This window comes from Mustelus asterias, chromosome 13 (assembly GCF_964213995.1).
Source record: "Mustelus asterias chromosome 13, sMusAst1.hap1.1, whole genome shotgun sequence".
Classification (NCBI taxonomy): domain Eukaryota; kingdom Metazoa; phylum Chordata; class Chondrichthyes; order Carcharhiniformes; family Triakidae; genus Mustelus; species Mustelus asterias.
In genome coordinates, this window is record NC_135813.1 from 27,308,009 (window position 1) to 27,327,547 (window position 19,539).

The following is a 19,539-nucleotide window of genomic DNA, read 5'->3' on the forward strand; positions in this document are numbered from 1 at the left end:
AAGGAAATCTGTACAAGTGCACATTCTGAAAATAAACAGTATTCTGCAAGTACAAAGGACACTTATTGTGACTTTCCCCCGCTCCGCACCAATAACCTAGATGGTAAAATATACAAGGGGCACTCTGAAACCATAGACATTCACCATGTACGAACCACAGACTGCCTTCAGTGCACTCAGCCCTTTTACCTCTTAAAACACGGGATACAGCCTCTTGTAAAGCTGCTGTTTCCAGATCTTTTAACAAGTAGGGATGACAGGCACTTCCCCTTACAGTTTACTACCACACTGCTGCCAGATTCTCATGAGGTCAGTGTATGCTGGTTGGCGCGAGACAGCATCGAGTTCTAAGAAAGAAATTTTTTTTATGGGTTTCACTGTGGCAGAGAAAGTGTTGTATCTCTGGAATTGAATGCTTAAGCAACTGTAACCCAGAGAGAGAGAGTTGTTTTTTTCCTGCCATTACAGATGCTGAATAAACAAGACAAATTTGACAGCACAGGGAATGATCACTTTGAAAACTGGGTCATCTTCCTCGCATAGGGTACAGTTATATTGTGCAATCACTTCACATTGGCCAAAAGGTGGATCTTGGAGAACTTTTACGATATCTGTTCCAAGATGAGAAACGATGCATTGATCTCCCAGTAGAACTTATATCTGACTTCATCGGTGATACGTTATGATTTTTGTATATCACTAATTCCTTTTGTGCGTGCACTGGTTCAGTGAAAGATCTTGTACATTGCTGAGAGCACCAGACACTAAAATAGATAGAAAAATGTGTAAAATCCTGAAACCCTGACTCTAAATAATAGACCTAAGTCCTCACTTTGAAAGCATAAATTGAAACAAAATCTGAAAGGCATATAAATTTGATAGAAGCCGACAAATAAAGAAAATCTAAAGGGAGATAATTCAATAATTGCTGAAAGAAATTTTGTTTGAAAAAAACAAGTCATACCAAGTGAACTTCAAGGAAACTGTCACTGTGGAATGTACTGAAACAAGCTTACATTGAAAGGTATTCATTTACTATGATTACACATCTTGATAGGGATGAAACAGAGCCAAACGCCACGTTAAACAGAGTTTGTTACATATACATTCACCCGAGCCTCAGATTGCCTTTAGATTAAGCTGTGTGCCTATACTTTTATATATATTTTTTCCATTGTTGGCTTTGATGCCTCTTACTGTTCAGCAGTAGCTCTCCTGCAGAATAATGGAAGGTTTTTAATGAAACCCAAGTATGTAATTAATCAGTAATGAAAGAGAAGGCCTGCACATATTTAGCTTTTACCATGTTAATGATTTATCACATTGTGCAAGATTACTAGTATGCTCACCACCCCCACATAGATAGACATTTGAGTTTGTTGCTGTCAATAATCATGTCAGTTGTATCTAAAAATAGACAAATCTCTGATAGTCAGTTCTCCACAATGTTATCCTGGAATTACGCAAGGCCGCATAATCCACATGAAACACATGAGGCATGCAGAGGACACAATGGAACGGTGGTTAGCACTGCTGTCTCACAGCTTTAGAGTCCTAGGTTCAATTCAGCCTTGGGTGACTGTGTGGAGTTTGTACATTCTCTCCATGTCTGCATGGGTTGCCTCTGGGTGCTCCGGTTTCCTCCACAGTCCAAAGATGTGCAGGTCAGGTGGATTGACCATGCTAAATTGCCTCTTAGTGTCCCAAGATGTGTAGGTTACAGGGATTAGCCATGGTAAATGTGTGGGATTGCAGGGATAGGGTGGGCAGAGGGCCTGGGTAAGATACTCTGTCAGAGAATCAGTGCAAACTTAATGGGCTGAATCACCTCTTCTGCACTGTCGGGATTCTATTCTAGTCTCTGAACATAACCTACAAATATTATACTCGGGTTCATTCCAGAGTTATGCAATTTTATGGACATCAGTTACAGCTCCAGTATTTCATATTATAACTATTGAAGAAGGTTTTATACCATCTGATGTCCAGAGATGTGCTGGTTTGGTTGATTGGCCATGATAAATTGCCTCTTAGTGTCTCGTGATGTGTGGGTTTGGGGGGGTTAGTGGGGTAAATGCATGGAGTTACGAGATGGGGTGTGTCTGGCTAAGATGCTCTGTTGGAGAATCGGTGCAGACTCGATGGGCCGAATGGCCTCCTGCACTGTGGGGATTTGATGATTCATTTCTCAGAGTATAATTTGAAGCTTTTCTGGAATCAAATTAAGGATTCTTTTTTTTAAATGAACACGGTTGAAACAACAATTAAGCCTCAAATCAGAGAATAACGCCCCTCACAATCAAGGCCGGATACTTGTTTGTCTTCATTAGCAAATAAGGCTTTAGTCTATTAACAATGAGATTTATTTTATGTGGTCTGTTTGGTTTAGTAGTGGTTTGGAGGAAAGTAGTAAGATCTGCTAATTATTTAATTTCGATAAAAAAGTGATATTTATTGAATGACATGTCATGTAATGAATCAGCAATACCATTCAGGTATCACTTCATTATTTTTCTCCATTAATGGCTTTAGTGGGCGTCTTATTTAACCACCTGTAGCTCTGACTCAAAGTAATGGATAGGGTAACAGTACTAAATGAATTCTGTCACTGTTTCGCATTTAAAGATTTTCTATATACAGTATTTTGGGAAGACACTAGTCTTGAAAAGCAACACAATCTTTGAAGGAGCTAAGCCACTGCAGATTCACTTCAGAATTTATTTAAAATAACAGTTTAAAATTTATCACAGCACCTTTAAGATTTATGGGAGAAACCTCTCTTAAATCACTTGGATAAATGATCAGCCCATCAGAGTACGATGCATCTCCTTACTTTCAACGAAAGCACACATTCAGAGGATGAAACGTATGAAAAAAACGTAGGAACATGTGGAATTGAAATGTTAGGGAATAGCGAATGATTGCTGAAATGTTCTTCTTCCTGCGTTCTAAAATTTAATTCAATCAATAAGTGACTGGAGCTCACAGAAAATTAAGTCACTCATCAGGGGAGGCGAAGGCCTAGTGATATTATCGATTGTCTATCAATCCAGAAACTCAGCTAATGTTCTGGGGACCCGGATTCAAATCCCGCCATGGTAGAGGGTGAATTCAATAAAAAATATCTGGAATGTAAGAATCTACTGATGACCATGAAACCATTGTCGATTGTTGGAAAAGCCCATCTGGTTCACTAATGTCCTTTAGGGAAGGAAATCTGCCATCCTTACCTGGTCTAGCCTACAAGTAACACACTCGACTGCTCTCCAAGGGCAACTAGGAGCAACACCCATGTCCCATGAATTACAAAAAAAAGCTGTATAACTAGAAATGGTGGACCAATACACATTGCTGTACCTAAGTGGATAATTATATCACTGTTCATAGCAAACCTAGGGCTCTATGTAAATGCAGCACATTAAAACAACTTTTTTATGTTGAAAGGAGTTGTTTAATAATTAAATTAGATTTCTGTAAAAGGCAGCAGATTTAAAACACCATAATTTATATGCAGTTCCCCATGACTGACCTGCTCTCATTATTGTTCTTTTTTTCCCCCAACAGAACTGGAAAATGCCATTGCAAAGAAGGGGTGTCCGGCCTGAAATGTAACCAGTGTCAGACCTTGCATTACAAGTTCACTGAAGCTGGATGTAGGCCCTGTCAATGTAACAACCTCTCAAAATCATGCGACCATATAACTGGTAAGCACTCGGAAATTCTCAACAGTTAATGGCATTTTGATGGTTAATACATGATGAGATGTTGTGCATTACCAGAAAACATTACCTGTCATTCACATGTATAAATGTATTGCTTCTAACCATTTAATGTATTCAGTTTTGTTAGCTGATGCATCTGTTGTGACGTTATTGGTATAAAAGAAAACAGCTGGCAGAATGAACTGCATTATCATTGTGGAGTGCCCCAGAATTACTCTGATTCAGTCTAAATATCTTAGAGGTGTTACACTAAGTGTTATCACCAGGCTTGTTCAGCACACTTATGTCAATATGCTATGAGAAAAATCACACTTGTTCAATATTTCAACCAACAATTGAACCACCAGTGAATTTATACAATCCAAAATGTTCTTTACAATCACACCCCAATTTGAGAGGGGGAAAAAAGCCCATAATTTTACTAATATCTATTTTCCCTCAACAGATCATGTAATATTCAACTTGATTGAAATTTCAATAATCAAAATTGGATTTGCAAAGCTGAAGAGATCCATAGCGAGTACCAGAGAGTTAGGGGATAAACTCTTCATGTGATTTGGAGAAAAAGCAATCTTTGAAAGAGTAATGACTTAAAGTTATTTCAGCAGTAACTTATGTTTATTAGCACCAAAGAAGACATTAGGGTGGATGATAAGGTTTTAAACTTCAGGAATGATGTTAAAAGGAGAGCGAGCTGGAGCTGTTTAGGATAGAAATTACAGGTCTTGGGGTCTACACGGCTGATGGCATGGTTGCCAATGGTGAGACCCAGTCTTTTGGTTAAGATCAAGCATGGGTTCAAGGATGTGATCAGGTGAAAAGCCTGTTCCTATCAGCTTGGAACTAGTACGTCTCTTCTGTGGGGAACGTGAATTGGATTAAATTTGAATTGGTATTTAAGCAAGCAAGGAGATGGATTAAGGGCTTACCTTACCCACTCTGCACATCGGTTTTGTAACTCCAGGAAAGGATTTAAAAATGGAGTGGGAGAATCATATCATCCGTATGATTCTAAACTTTCCCTTATAGTGGAATGTCCATTGTCTCTGGTTGTCACATTTGTTTAATTGCCCAGGAATATGGGACGATCTAAAATTTATCTTTGGCAGCACTGTATGATTGTTTGCTCAAACAGTAATCCAGTTAGTTTTCTTTTTACAGTAAAACTTTCTCCTACAGAGCATGCTAACCCACAACTCAACCAAATCCAGTCTAATTTTCACAGAGATCAGGCAATTTTAACTAGCATGGACAGGAGCATAACCCTGGTCAGGTTTTGGAACTACAGAGCTATGCTCCTGTCCTGGCGTGCCACACTAATAACGTTACAGTAAAATTAAATGAAGCTGTCGAGGAGTTAAATTCACAGCACAACAGGACTGAGAAATGCAAATTACAATTCAGGTAAAGCATCTGAATCAGGGCAGCAGAAGTTAGTTTAAACATTCCATAAAACATAAGGAAAGCAAGTTTTATTATTGTTTTATAATGTTTTCGCACTGTTTTATTCTTCAGGTAAATAGATATATTTACAATGTGTTATGACCACGTGAGGAGGGGTGAAGTGACTTTCCTATTCTTCCATTCCAGGTTTGACTATAACAGGGTTTAATGTGAATCTATAGAGGGTGTGCTTTACCAATTTTATAAGAGTCCCATCATTTACCCTTTCCAATAGTAAAGAATTAGCCAGACATATTTTCTTTGGTTAAACAAAGAACAAGATAAGTTCATTGAAACTATTTCCTGAACTTAAAAAGATTCTAGGTAAATCACAACCATCGTTCATCAAACACATTTGGCTGGGCCATAAATACAGTTGGCAGAGTAAGAGGATTGGCTTATAAGATTTTTACAGTTTATGAAAAATAAAACAGAGGGGCATACAGCTAGCTGTTCCTTGGCTGGTCTCAATGCATTCCGCATTGTAACTGTTTTGTTCAGTTGCCTTCCTGGGTGTCGTTGTATGGAGAAAAACTTCATGTTTTATTCCAAAGAGTCACCGTTCACAGTAGATTTCTCTTTTTGGGATGGCTGCTTTGCAAAACTGGGCACAGTACTTCTGAGAGAGAGGCAGAGGATGCACTCAGCTCCAGATCAATGTTCAGGACAGCATTGTCTTTTATCCTCTCTCTCCCAATTGGTAGGCGGTCCTCAATAGTACCTTGCAGGCTGTATACTCCGGAGAAATTCTATTAGTTTGCGTTTGCTGCAGTTACTGTTTCAAAACAGGTAATTTAATTTTGATATCTTATCTCAAACATTTATAAAATCTCAGGCTGGTGCAAAGCCGATAGGGGGTGGGGACCTTTCACGCTCCTCAGGGAGTTGAGTGTCTGTTTGTTACATTCTACTTGGTGAAATGTGAGATTGTGTGTGTGTGAATTGTCACAGCCTGGGCAATTTTATCAACTGCATAGAGTATTCCAGTGTTTTATTTTTGAAAGTCCAACCAGAAAAGAAAATATTTGCAAGATCAGCCGTTTAGTAGGTTGCTGACATTTTGGTCATGTTTGCATTCATTTTCTAAAGTTACATTGTGATTTAGATTCAAAGTGGCCAACAAGGCGTACAAGCATTCACTAAAAGCAGAATACAAAATAGCACCATGGATTTCACTTGTTTATAATATGGTGAACATTTTTGACTAGTAATCTGATCCTTTCATAACCTGAAATGTAATTTAAGATGATTGTCAAAATAACCAGAGGCATAATGAGGAGTTTTAAAATTTGTAAACACAGCAACTTATTGTGGGCTGGAATACGCTGCTTGAAAACATGGAGGAAGTAGATTCAGTGAATAAATATTTGCCAGGGGAAAAAATTGTAGGGTTAGGGGGAAAGTGTAGGGGCAAACCTTTCAGAGAGCCAAATATGAGCAGAATGGGTTTCTGGGCTGCTTCTACATTCTGTGATGTGGAGGTGCCGGCGTTGGACTGGGGTAAACACAGTAAGAAATTTAACAACACCAGGTTAAAGTCCAACCTGTTGGACTTTAACCTGGTGTTGTTAAATTTCTTACTCATTCCATGATCCCATACATTGAACTGTAAGGGAAGATAGCATAGAAGGCAGAACTGCTGCCCAAGGTTATTTACTATGAATGATTAATGTTGCTGCTCAGATGCAGATCGAGAACAGCCAGAAAATATGAGTTCAGAATAACATACACAAAACAAACGTAAATCAAGATTGCTATTGAGGATGTCAGCTTAATTCTGGCTTTGGATCAATGCATTTGGTCAAACTGTTTTGAATATGACATTTCAGTTGGATCTGAATAGACTGACCTGCTATTTCCTAACTATCTGCTTGTCCAATCTTTCTTAATCCCTGCCATTGGACTCTATGCCCTACTGCACTGTAATACTGCCAATTTACAAGCACCTTGTAAAAAGCTACTCAACTCCGAAGAACAGTCTAAAGTCAAGTAAGGGTCACTATATTGGCAGCAGTTCCGCTGGAGTTAAAAGAAAGCTCATTACCAAATAGCTTGCGTATTGGAATTTCAGTGAAAGCCCTGTTTGAGTGAGATAAATGCAGAGCACACAATTGGAAGTCATTGTAATGCATACTTTTAGAATGACTCTGATGCTGCAGAGATCCTTAATCAAAGTTGCAAACAAAGAGCTGCTGGCAGCTGAAGTACATGCAGAGGAGGGAGAGAGACAGCAACAAAGCACGATAGCTTCAATTTGTAGCTTGTCGCCCAGTTTTAAGGAAGCCAGTTTTTAACACAAGTGCCTCAGCAATTCAAGAGGCCATTAGAAACTTATAAAGGCAGAAGCAACTAAATCACGACGAAATTTCAAAAGAAATGTTCAATTCTATTGCTCCCTAGAATATTATGACAATACTACTTTTGCTTTTGAAATATTCCTTTGAACAATTGATGTGACTCCTATATTGTTTTGAAGAGAAGACAGAGTTAGTCAGTACATTAATTTAATAATTATGTATGATCTGAATCTGGGCACTAATGACTGTAAACCCTGGCTGTCTGTATTTAATAATTCACTGTGATCTCCATAAAATTCCGTTAGAGCTGTGGAATTCAAGGTGCTCTGAACCATTAATCAGATACCAAGAATCCAAAGTGACAAAGTATTACTTCATTATACTAAAGACTGGTGAAGTTTTCAGGTCCTCAAAAGTCCCTTAAATAATTTGGCATGGTGGCACAGTGATTAGAACTGCTGCCTCAGTGCCAGGGACCCGGGTTCCGGCCTTGGGTGACTGTGTGAAGTTTGTGCATTCTCCCTTTGTTTGAATGGGCTTCCTCCGGGTGCTCCGGTTTGCTCCCACAGTCCAAAGATGTGCAGGTCAGGTGGATTGGCAATGCTCAATTGCCCCTTAGTGTCCCAAGATTAGGGGGATTAGCAGGATAAGTAGTAGGTTAAGCCTGGGTAAGAGTCGGTGCAGACTTGATGGGCCAAATGGCCTCCTTCTGCGCAGTAGGGATTCTATGATTCTATAAATTATTAGATATCTGAAAATTAGACATGAGGACCTGAATGGATTTGGATACAGAATCCTGAATTCAACAGCCATGGGAACAAAGTGTAAGTATCACCAGTATCATTCTAGCCATAATTTCTAAATACATGTGAGGCATGTCCCAGTTTTTATAATCGATATTTTCTGCGTTTTAACATCACCAATCACTCCACTTTGTGTCTCCTACAAAGTCCCTTTCTTTGCCAAATATCTGGGTGTTTGGACTTGGGGATTACAGTCGATTTATTTTATTTACCAGCTCCTGGCTGCTATTATATACTGCCATATCATATATTCTTCTCTCCCAATATTCATTCCATCCATCCTCTATTTCAGCTATGGCTCAATTGGTAGTACTCTCACCTCTCAATCTGAAGGTCGTGGGTTCAAGTTGCACTCGAGGACTCTCACTCCGGTGCAGTACTGAGGGAGTGCTGTTTTTTTAGATGAGATGTGCTGACCCTTCTTGTCTCCTGAGGGCGTCAGCTATTTAGTTTCTAATTATCGTATCGGACAGAGACCCCAGACTATAAACTGGTTCAACTTACATTATATTTATTAGTAATACCTGAGCACACAAAACACACAAGTGGGCCAGAATCCATTGCTAATCTCCAAGGCAGTAATGTACCGTGCTTGTAGGCCTCCTTCATCATGATCTCAGGGCTGGCCATGACTGTGGGTGCAGTTAATGAGGTAACTTTGTTTAGTTCTCGATAATCAATCGTTAATCGCCAGGAACTATTAGGCTTCCTGGCCGGCCAGACAGTGATGCCACAAGGTGCAATACTTCCTGCTGGAACAGACTTATTACTTGCAAAATTTTGTTTTTGTTTGTTTGGGAAACCTATCCTGTTTCTGTGGTTTTGGGTTGGGGCTGTTTATGACCACCTCACCCATTATTGCCCACATTTATGCCCACAGTCATGTTTGTGCTTGACAAAGACAGATGTATGCTGTTTGATTTCCTGCAATTCCGAATTGTCAAACACATCTAAGGATTTTACCCACAACTGACCAACCGTACAAATTCTTTGAGAGTATGTTCCAGCAGGAACCTCTAGCGGGGCCTCAGCTATTTCCCCCATGTGGGTGGCACAGTAACGCAGTGGTTAGCACTGCTGCTTCACAGCTCCAGGGACCTGGGTTCGATTCCCGGCTTGGGTCACTGTCTGTGTGGAGTTAGCACATTTTCCTCGTGTCTGCATGGGTTTCCTCCGGGTGCTCCGGTTTGCTCCCACAGTCCAAAGATGTGCAGGTTAGGTTGATTGGCCTTGTTAAAATTTCCCCTTAGTGTCCTGAAATGCGTAGATTAGAGGGATTAGCGGGTAAAATATGTAGGGATATGGGGGTAGGGCCTGGGTGGGATTGTGGTCGGTGCAGACTTGATGGGCCAAATGGCTTCTTTCTGCGCTGTAGGGTTTTTATGATTCTATGATCTGCCAAATGCAGTAGTTCACTGGGTCAAATGACAAGTTACACTTCCTCATCAGGTCAGTGCCAAGAATATGTTCCACTTCGAGATGTAACGAATATTTCCGGGTGGTAACAGACAAGGTCCCCCAGCCTAAAGTCTAAAAGGCTAGTTTGAAATCTCTCTTGAGAATGGCCTGTGAATCTGTTTAATATAATGGTTCTTTTAGTGCACTGAGATAGGTCTATTTCTCTGGATATGTTAAGGGTGGTGCAGGATCCCCCAGTGTCCCATAAAAATTCGGTGGGGTGGCCTCCTACCTCACCATCTACTAGTGGTTGCCCCACACTATCCCATTTGGTATTACGCACCCATACCAGAGAGGCCCGACACCATCATGCACTAATACTTTACCCCGGAAGTTGAGGGTACAAGGAGTTATGGTAATTGGCTATGGGCGAATGCCTGTGCTTGTCCCTGGGGTCCCTCCAGCAGCAGAGTCCAGGCCCCTGCTCCTGAGGGAATGAACAAGGTGCTCAGCATTCCCTGGCACAGTGATCTGGATGGCTGCAGTTATAACATTGTCCTCCCCCTCCCCCCAGGGTCTGCCCTGTTTATTACCTCCTGCAGTCAATATGGTGCCCTTCATTTCCTGAAGGATTCCTCCTCCAGTGTTCTGAGGGTCAGGTGGCGTTGAATGGACCGAGACACTTAAACACATCAGCAGGAGTTTCTTCTCCTTTGCATTGTCAAGCCCATGCAAGGCTCGTCATTGATGAACATGACCAAAAAGATCATGGGGATTGGAAGAGGGTTTGAACACAGGGATCCTTTTCAATATCTCTAACAACTTAGCGACTTTAAATGGCGTAGTGTAGGTTCCAGGGTGTTGATTATTCCCTGCATTTGGATCTGTTCGTTCAGTGGTGATTGGGTGTATGGGAATGGATTCTGATGGCACTGAGGGCATTGGATTCTCTGTCCAGGGAGGAGGAGCTCCCCACTCCTATTCCTGATCTCCCTCTCTTTCCGTATAACTCTGTGCTGCCTTCTCTAATTCTCCTCCATTAACCTCGTCATTCTCCTCATTATTTTCATTTGGTCCTGCATCACTGAATGCACATATCATACCTTTCTGAATTAGTAGTTGTCACTTAAGTTTGTCAATGTCCTGTGATATTTTGAATGGTCTGCAGTTTCATATCTGTCTTCCCTATTTGTTTTATGGCAGACTTCAACTGCTGCCTGTAGACTGGCGCATTTATCGATGAGTTTAACAATATCCTGATTGGCAGAATCACGTTCACTAATGGCTCTTTTTCCTGATAAACCCTTTCGCACCAGGGCATCTCTGCAGGAGTCCCCCAGGGTAGTGTCCTAAGCCCAAACATCTTCAGCTACTTCAATGGCCTTCCCTCCGTCAGAAGATCAGAAGTGGGGATGTTCGCCAATGATTGCGCAACGTTCAGCACCATTTGTTACTCCTCAGATACTGAGGCAGTCCATGTTCAAATGCAACAAGATCTGGACAATATCCAGAATGGAGCTGACAAGTGGCAAGCGCTGTTACCATTACTGATTCCCACCCTTGGAGTTACCATTGACCAGAAACCCAACCAGACTTTCCACATAAACACAGTGGCTACAAGAGCAGGTCAGAGACTAGGAATGCTGCGGTGAGTAACTCACCTCCTGACCCCCCAAAGCCTGTCTATCATCTACAAGGCACAGGTCAGGAGCGTGATCGAATATAAGGGTACAAGGAGTTATGGTAATTGGATGCAGCTCCAACAACACTCAAGACGCTTGACACCATGCAGGATAAAGCAGCCCACTCGATTGGCACCACATCCACTCCCTTTACCACTGACACTCAGGTACACACTGTTGCTACTATCTACAAGATGCGCTGCAGCAATTCACTAACGATCCTTAGACAGCATCTTCCAAACCCACAATCCCTTCTATCTGAAAGGACAAGGGCAGCAGATATATGAGAACACCACTACCTGCAAGTTTCCCTCCAAGCCACTCACCATCCTGACTATATATATCACTGTTCCTTCACAGTCACTGAGTCAAAATCCTGAAAATCCCTCCCGAACAGTTTTTTGGTCAACATGTGCACTGCAATGATTCAAAAAGGTAGCTCCCCACCACCTTCTAAAGGGCAACAAGGGATGGGCAATAAATGCTGGCCAACTAGCGACACCCATGTCCCATGAATGAATAAAAAATAATTATCGTTTATCCAATACCTGTGGTTTAACACGGTATGACCATAACGCAATCCCTTGACTATTCTCATCTGTAATTATTGCCAGATTATTTGGCATCCATTTAGCTCTGCTCCTTTCACCCACTTAGGTCCTGGCCACCACACGGGACTGGTTCCTCTTAGTTCAGGCTCAGGCTGGATGATTGTGGTGTTGGAGGTTTGGTGGTCCAACCTAGGGCAATTCAACAATTACCTGTTATCGAGCCCACCTGAGGACACCAGAATGGTAACCCTCTTGTTTCTTGAGGGTGTCAACTGTTTAGTTTCTAATTATCGTATGGACAAACACCCCACACTATAAACTGGTTCATCTTAAGTTTATTCATCATACTTGAGCACACAAAACACACAAATACTCAATATACGTTCCTTCTTAAAGATCATGTGTTTGGCTCATTACTTTACTTTAGCATTTATCTATGACAGGTCGCAAAACTCACAACCTCGTCTTAAAATACTACCCGTTTCTGATGAACTGGCCAGGTTCATGCCGCTGGGCTGTAGTCTTCTCTGAGCTTCAAACTCCGAGGGATGATCTTACTGTTGTACCCTGCTGGCCGATGGGCAGGGCAAGCCAGTAAGATCACGAGAGAGCCAAGAAATCAGGAATAATTAATTATTTTAATGTGAATTGGAATGTAATTAACAAGCCCGAGACAGAATCGTCCAGGCTCATTTGCCTGTGTGGCCTCGCTGAGGAAGGCTCTCTCTGACACCTCCTCCCCGCCCCCTGCCCCCAGTCTACGGGGACCTGTTGTGAAGGGCTCGCCGGTAGAACCTGAGGCCCCCCCCCCCCCCCCCAGGAGTTCTGGGGCATGGGGGGGGTTGCCCCTTGGGCAGTGCCAGGGTGCCAGGCTGACATTGCCAGGGTGCCAGGCTCAGTGCCCTCCTGGCATCCTGGCACTACCCACCAGGAAGCCGGCTATATGTAGCAGGGGCTGTGTAACAGGTCTCTGCTGCTCTCAGAGCAGATACCTGCACATGTGTAATTGTGCCCTCTGCTGCTATCAGCCTGCTTGCAGATGATTTAAGCTCCTCCCCCTCTCCCTACTGGCGAGAAACAGAGTTCAGGGTTTTTTCATGCACTGGGTGCATAAGATTCGACATTTGGACTCGCTGAAAAATGTGTCCGAAACTCTCCCATTTTTACACTCATTCTGGATTTAGAATTTTTTCATAAGATCGCCCCCAGGGTCTTCCTTCATGATGGGTTGTCGTTGCCGATACCGTGAGTCTTCCACATTTACACTATTTCTTCTTGTTTGTCCAAGACCCCCTCAATGTTGAGATCATTTGTCCAAGGGTTGTGAAAACAGGACAATCTGTTCCATTGTTCCCTATCAATAGTAACTTTGTAACCATAAAGGTCAAACAACCCCTATTCGTAGGCCTGCTCAGCCAGCAGTCTGGTTTCACTTCTCATTTCCTTCTTGCTATAGACTGAACCACAAACTCAGCTTTTTATAGATGTTTGAGTTTGGTCACTTTCCTATCATGCTTTGAAGAAGTCTTGTTATTAGCCATGCAGCTACAGATGTTAAATTGAAGCCCTGTGTGATGATAGTCTGCCTTTAATAAATGTATTTATATCACATTTCTTGTAAGGAGTATGTTTAAAATTCAGCTGTTTTACACGGTGTCGATTTGTCTGGGCACCAAGCAGCTCACTTGCTGAGAATGCAGGCTATTGATTGATATTAGCTAGCGATGTGTTTGTTAATCTGAGTTAATGCATTTTTGTTTATTTGGGTTTTTCCCTCCGGTTTCAGAGTAGGGTTTTGATTAGGTTGATTGACAGAGACAGTCATGTGCTTAAGGGGAGGAGCTAAGCTTACAGTGAAAGGCAGGCAGTCACTGTTGGGTTATCTATCTCTGTCTCTCTGGAGACTGCTGTTTGGGACTTGCTGGGAAAACTATGTCATTTCCTCTATCTCTCTCCAAAAGTGTTCTGGAGGCTCTAGGACTGGCAGCCCAAGTACAAGCATGTAAGCCTGTGTGTCGCTAACTGATTTTGAAGAGGAGTTTAAGTCTATAAGAGAAATATTGCTTGAATTGGAACTAATAAAGATAGATTAGCAGTTAAGAACCGTATCTTGTCATGTTTAAGTCTTGTTCAATTGGCAAGTAATAAGCTAATTTTTTTAAAAGTTAAACTGTATTGTTAAATAAAGTTTGTTTTGCTTCCTGGTATTTCAATAGAATCACACCTGGAGTGAAACACACTATCCCCACAGTAATGACAAAATAAAATAAAAAACTGTTGGGGTTTGATCAAGCTTCATAACATACTTTGGGGTTTCTGCTCTGGTACCCTAACACCTGTATGTGCCCTAAGGCTGACATAAAAGATCCCATGGTACTGTTTTGAAGAAGAGCAGTGAAGTTATTTTCCTGAAACTTGAACTCTATTTCTCTTTCCAAAGGTCCTGCATGACCTGCTGAGTATTTCCAGAATTCTCTATGTTTCTTCACTTTACTCCTTTGTTCATTCCTTTTTGGCAACAAGTCCTTTTTATTGTTCGGTGGGATGTGGGCATTGCTGACCAGGCCAGCGTTTATTACCTGTCTCTAATTAAAATGTGGTGGTGATCTGCCTTCATCAACCATTGCAGTCCATGTGGTGTGCGTACACCCACAGTGCTGCTATGGAGAGAGTTTCAGGATTTTGACCCAGAGACAGTGAAGGAATGACACTTTATTTTCAAGTCAGGATGGTGAGTGGCTTGGAGGGAAACTTGCAGGTGATGGTGTTCCCATGTATCTGCTGCCCTTGTCCTTTGAGATGGTAGTGGCCGTGGATTTGGAAGGTGCTATCTAAGGAGTCTTGGTGAGCTCCTGCAGTGCATCTGGTAGATGGCAGACATTGCCGCTACTGTGTGTTGGTGGTGGAGGGAGTGGATGTTGGAAGCGGTGGATGGGATGCCAATCAAGCAGGGCTGCTTTGTCCTTGATGGTGTCAAGCTTCTTGAGTGTTGCTGGAGCTGCGCTCACCCAGGCCAGTGGAGAATTTCCATCACACTCCTATGTTGTAGATGGTAGACAGGTTTCGGGGCTTCAGGAGGTGAATTAGTTGCTGCAGGATTCCCAGCCTCTGACTTGCTCTCGTGAGCACTGTATTTATATGGCTAGTCCAATTTAGTTTCTGGTCAATGGTAATTCCCAGGATGTTGAAAGTGGGGGATTCAGCAATGGTAATGCCGCTGAATGGATGGGAGATTGTTAGATTCTCTCTTATTGGTGATGGTCATTGCCTGGCACTTGTGCACCATGTCTATGCCAACCTGGCAGCCCAACCTGTGCCACGGGGTGGGCCCCAGTTGGAGTCTCATGGGAGACAGAGGAATTCATCCAGGTTTGGGTTGTGGGCCGGGAGCGGACAGAGGCACAGGCGATGCTGGTGATGGCTGTTGGAGGCGGGGGTGGGTGCTGGCTTTGACTGTGGCAGCGGGGGTTGGTTTTCTCACCAGAAACAACACTCTCCCATTTTTCAGTAAGATCGCCCCCTATATTTCATATTTTTCTTTTTGATACAATGGGGGTGATTTTGACCCCACACTCATTGTCTGCAGGAATGGTGTTGGGGGGGGGGGGGTTGCTCAAATTCTGGCAACGTTCAAAATCATGAATCTTACTGCTGAGATCATGCCCACAATTGAACTGATTTAAATACATTATCATATTATTAAAGACCCACCTCGCCACATATCGAGCCCATGACGGCACGGTTGGCATGGTTTACAACACGTACACCCAGATGTAAACCTATCACGGGGATCCCCCCGGGGCATAAAGGTGAGTATAGCCACCAGGGGAGAGGAATATGGCCAGTGCCCTGGTGATGCCCCTGGCTTTTGGCTGGGATCAAGTGTAGTATCTGTTCTTACGTCCCAGCCTAGGGTAGAGTCAGTGATCAGGGCAGCTTTTGAGATTTAACCAAGATGTTGCCTGATGCAATTTTTCAAAGCCATCTCAGTCTTTTGGTTAAGATGAAGCGTCAGATCAAGTCCAAGATGGGGTGCAATGCTTTGATCTCATGGGGACCGTGAATTGGATTAAATTTGAACTTAGGTTTTTGAATGGAATCTTTTTTTTTTAAATGTCCCCAACACAGCTTGGCACTATGACCATGCCAACTGATGTCAGGAGGCAGTGCCAGGAGCAAACCCCAATAGGAGACTCATGGAGGAGTGGCGGGGATTAACTCATTTGTGATGGTGGGGGGGAAGCGGACGTGGGAGCTGTGAATGCTGGCGATGGGTGTTTGGGGTGGGTGCCGGCATTGACTGCGGGGGGTGGGAGGAGGAGAAGTCAGGAGGGAAGGAGCCAAATGTTCCGGGGTAAGTTGGGGGGTTGTCGGTGCTGACTGTTGAGGAGGGTGGGAGTGGGGGCGGGGGGGAGATGGGGAATGCTGCTCTGATGGGAGCGTGTTTCCCTGGAGAGAGACACACCATTACATGCTGTTTCTCTCGCCAGATACAACAGTCTGCCACATTTTGGTAACATTTCACCCAATATGGACTGGGGTAAACACAGCATTCCAACCATTATTTTGTAAATTGAGTTTGTGTCTTTATATGCCCTGTTTGTGAACAGAACTCCCACTTACCTGATGAAGGATCAGTCTTATCAGAAGATAAGACTGATCTAGACATTTTCAATACAAATTGCTGATAGTATTATCTGTTTTCTTTTGAAATCATCTCAATAAAGTCAACATTATAATTATTCAAATTGATCCTTGGATCCGTTGATTAAAATAGGAGACAATAACAGGCAAGGGCAATGCAGCTCATTTCAGAAATTGTGCCAATGTGTAGAACAGCAAGGGGGACTGAATGAATCTGGAGCACACTGTTGTTTGTCTCTGAATGTTAAAAAGTAAAAAGTCTCACAACACCAGGTTAAAGTCCAACAGGTTTATTTGGTAGCAAAAGCCACTAGCTTTCGGAGCGCTGCTCCTTCATCAGGTAAGTGAGAGTTCTGTTCACAAACAGGGCATATAAAGACACAAACTCAATTTACAAAATAATGATTGGAATGCGAGTCTTCACAGGTAATCAAGTCTTAAAGGTATAGACAATGAGTGGAGAGAGCGTTAAGCACAGGTTAAAGAGATGTGTATTGTCTCCAGACAGGACAGTTAGTGAGATTTTGCAAGCCCAAGCAAGTCGTGCAAGACTCGCATTCCAACCATTATTTTGTAAATTGAGTTTGTGTCTTTATATGCCCTGTTTGTGAACAGAACTCCCACTTACCTGACGAAGAAGCAGCCTCCGAAAGCTAGTGGCTTTTGCTACCAAATAAACCTGTTGGACTTTAACCTGGTGTTGTGAGACTTCTTACTGTATTTACCCTAGTCCAACGCCGGCATCTCCACATCATGTTAAAAAGAAAAGCAGATGTGGTGAGACCTCTCGACTTTCCTTTGGGGTTTGAGTACTGCCACTCACCAAAATTGCTTGAAATCTCAACCTTGTGACAAAAGTCAGCACTAAGGTAATTATATAAATGCATGAACTACACATAGCACACAGAAACAACATAATTACAAAGAATTTCCTGTGGCGCTTCAACAATACATGTCTTGGCTAATTGTGGCTCATTGTACTACACCACGGATACAGTGGTAGACATGGCTTTGAGGCTGTGCTACCAGAATAAGGGAAGATTTCCATTATGCATGAGGATTACACAGTATATGCAGTACTGAACCAGGCCATTCAGCCCATCCAGTCCATGCTGGTGTTTATGCTCCACTCGAGCCTCCTCACATCTTTTCTAAACTAAGTTTATCATCATAACCCTCTATTCTCTTCTCCCTCAAATGCCTGTCTAGCTTCCATTAAATGCATCTAAACTATTTACTTCAGCCACTCCTTGTGGTAGCGAGTTAGATATTCTTACCACTCTTAGCTTTACGAAGTTTATTCTGAATTTCCTATTGGATTTGGTGGCCCCTATTTATGTTTTTCCCCACAAGAGGAACTAGCCTCTCTGTTTTCACCTTGTCACCCTTTCCACTATCTCTATATCCTTTTTATAAATATGGCAACCAAAACTGTACGCAGTCTCTAGTTGCAGTCGAACCAAGATTTAATACAGGTTTAGCGTAACTTTCCTGCTTTTCAACTCTGTTCCTCCAGAGATAAAGCAAAGTGCTTTGGTTACTAACATGTGGCACAACTTTCAGTGACTTATGTATTTGTACTCTTGAGATCCCAGCCTCTACTCCATCTAGAATTGCACCTTCCAAGTAATAAGTGACCTCTCTATTCTTTCTCCCAAAATGTACGACCTTACTTTTTCCAATTTCCTTTATTTACCAATACCATTGCTCTATATTCAAAGATGTGAGTTTATTTATAGGGAATGAGTTGGCACTCCGTTCTTCTCTTCTTCTACCCCCACTGCTCCCCAAAAGGGAGATCCTTGATCTTCACAAATCCAATGCCTTTGACCAACCATTTTGGTTATCTCTCTCAATCTCTTCTTTCTTGTTGTGTGTATCATTTTCCATTTGCTTTCCTGTGAAGTGGCTTGGGATTTCTTTTACATCAGAAGGCACAAAATAAATGGAAGTTGTTTTTGATTTCATTGCCTCATCCTGACTGCCAGAGGGAATTGCTGAGCAGAGGTAAGAGTAAAATCACAAATCTCAAAGAAAGAGGAAAATCACAGGGTGCGATCCTACTGGCCCCTCCCATCGATGGATTGGTGTGGTGGGCCAGTAAGATAGAATGAGAGGTCAAAAATAGGGTTTATGCCCTGTTTCTCACCTCTCCTGAACTTACCAGTACTGTTTGGCCAGTGAAATCAGCTTCACTCCCAAAAGTCGATTTCAGTATTCAATTATTGAGTCCTGGACGCTATTGTCTGGGCTCACTTGTACTTACTTACTCACCGGGTGGGAATCACAGCTGGCCTCCATCAGTGGAGGCCAGACATGATGGCCTCGCCAGTGTGACTGGAGGCCATTGAAGTCCCCTGGGTGATTGGGAGCAGGGCTGGGGGCAGTGCCCATGGGGCAAGGTCAGCCTGGCACTGCTCACCGGGCACCTTGACAATGCCAGGGGCTGTGCCAAGTGGGTGGGGCCTGAGAGGGGTGGAGCCTGTGGTGGGTGGGGAGATGACGGAGTGGGGGAGCAGCTCCGCAATGAGGCGAGGCAGGGGAGGAACTCTGCAGGGGTGGTGATTGGGGAGGGAAGGGAGTAACTCTGCAGTGGTGGTGTTCGGGGGGAAGGCGGTACTCTGCAAAGGTGGTGATCGGGGGGAAGGGGGGAACTCTACAAAGGTGGTGATCAGGGAGGGAATTTAACTCTGCAGACAGGGGGTAATGGGGGGGCAACTCTGCAGATGGGGGGTGCGATTGACGGGCTGGGGGAGAGGGATTGCGATGTCTGTGGCTGGGGGGCGGGGTGCGAGGTGACCTCCCAGTACAGTGGGAGATCGGGGTGCCTTCGCAATGGTGCCCCAAGAGCTCAGCAGCCAGTTTCACCGGTGAGCTTAGGCTCCACCCCCACTGATGAGCATCACATCCTGGCTTTTTTTTAGCACTAAGAGCCATGAGATTGTGGCTCGTAGCTTGCCCAAAAAGCTGGCGCAATTCTCTCCCGTTTTCCTGTCCAT

General features: G+C 43.1%; 1 protein-coding gene across 1 annotated transcript in view; it reads left to right on the forward strand.

Moving 5' to 3' along the window:
- LOC144502533 (multiple epidermal growth factor-like domains protein 9) overlaps nucleotides 1-19,539 on the forward strand; it is a 310,066-nt gene that overhangs the window by 173,524 nt on the left and 117,003 nt on the right. Inside the window, exon 3 of the mRNA XM_078226609.1 lies at nucleotides 3,565-3,704. Within this exon, the coding sequence (XP_078082735.1) occupies nucleotides 3,565-3,704 (140 nt within the window). The remainder of the gene's footprint in view (nucleotides 1-3,564; nucleotides 3,705-19,539) is intronic.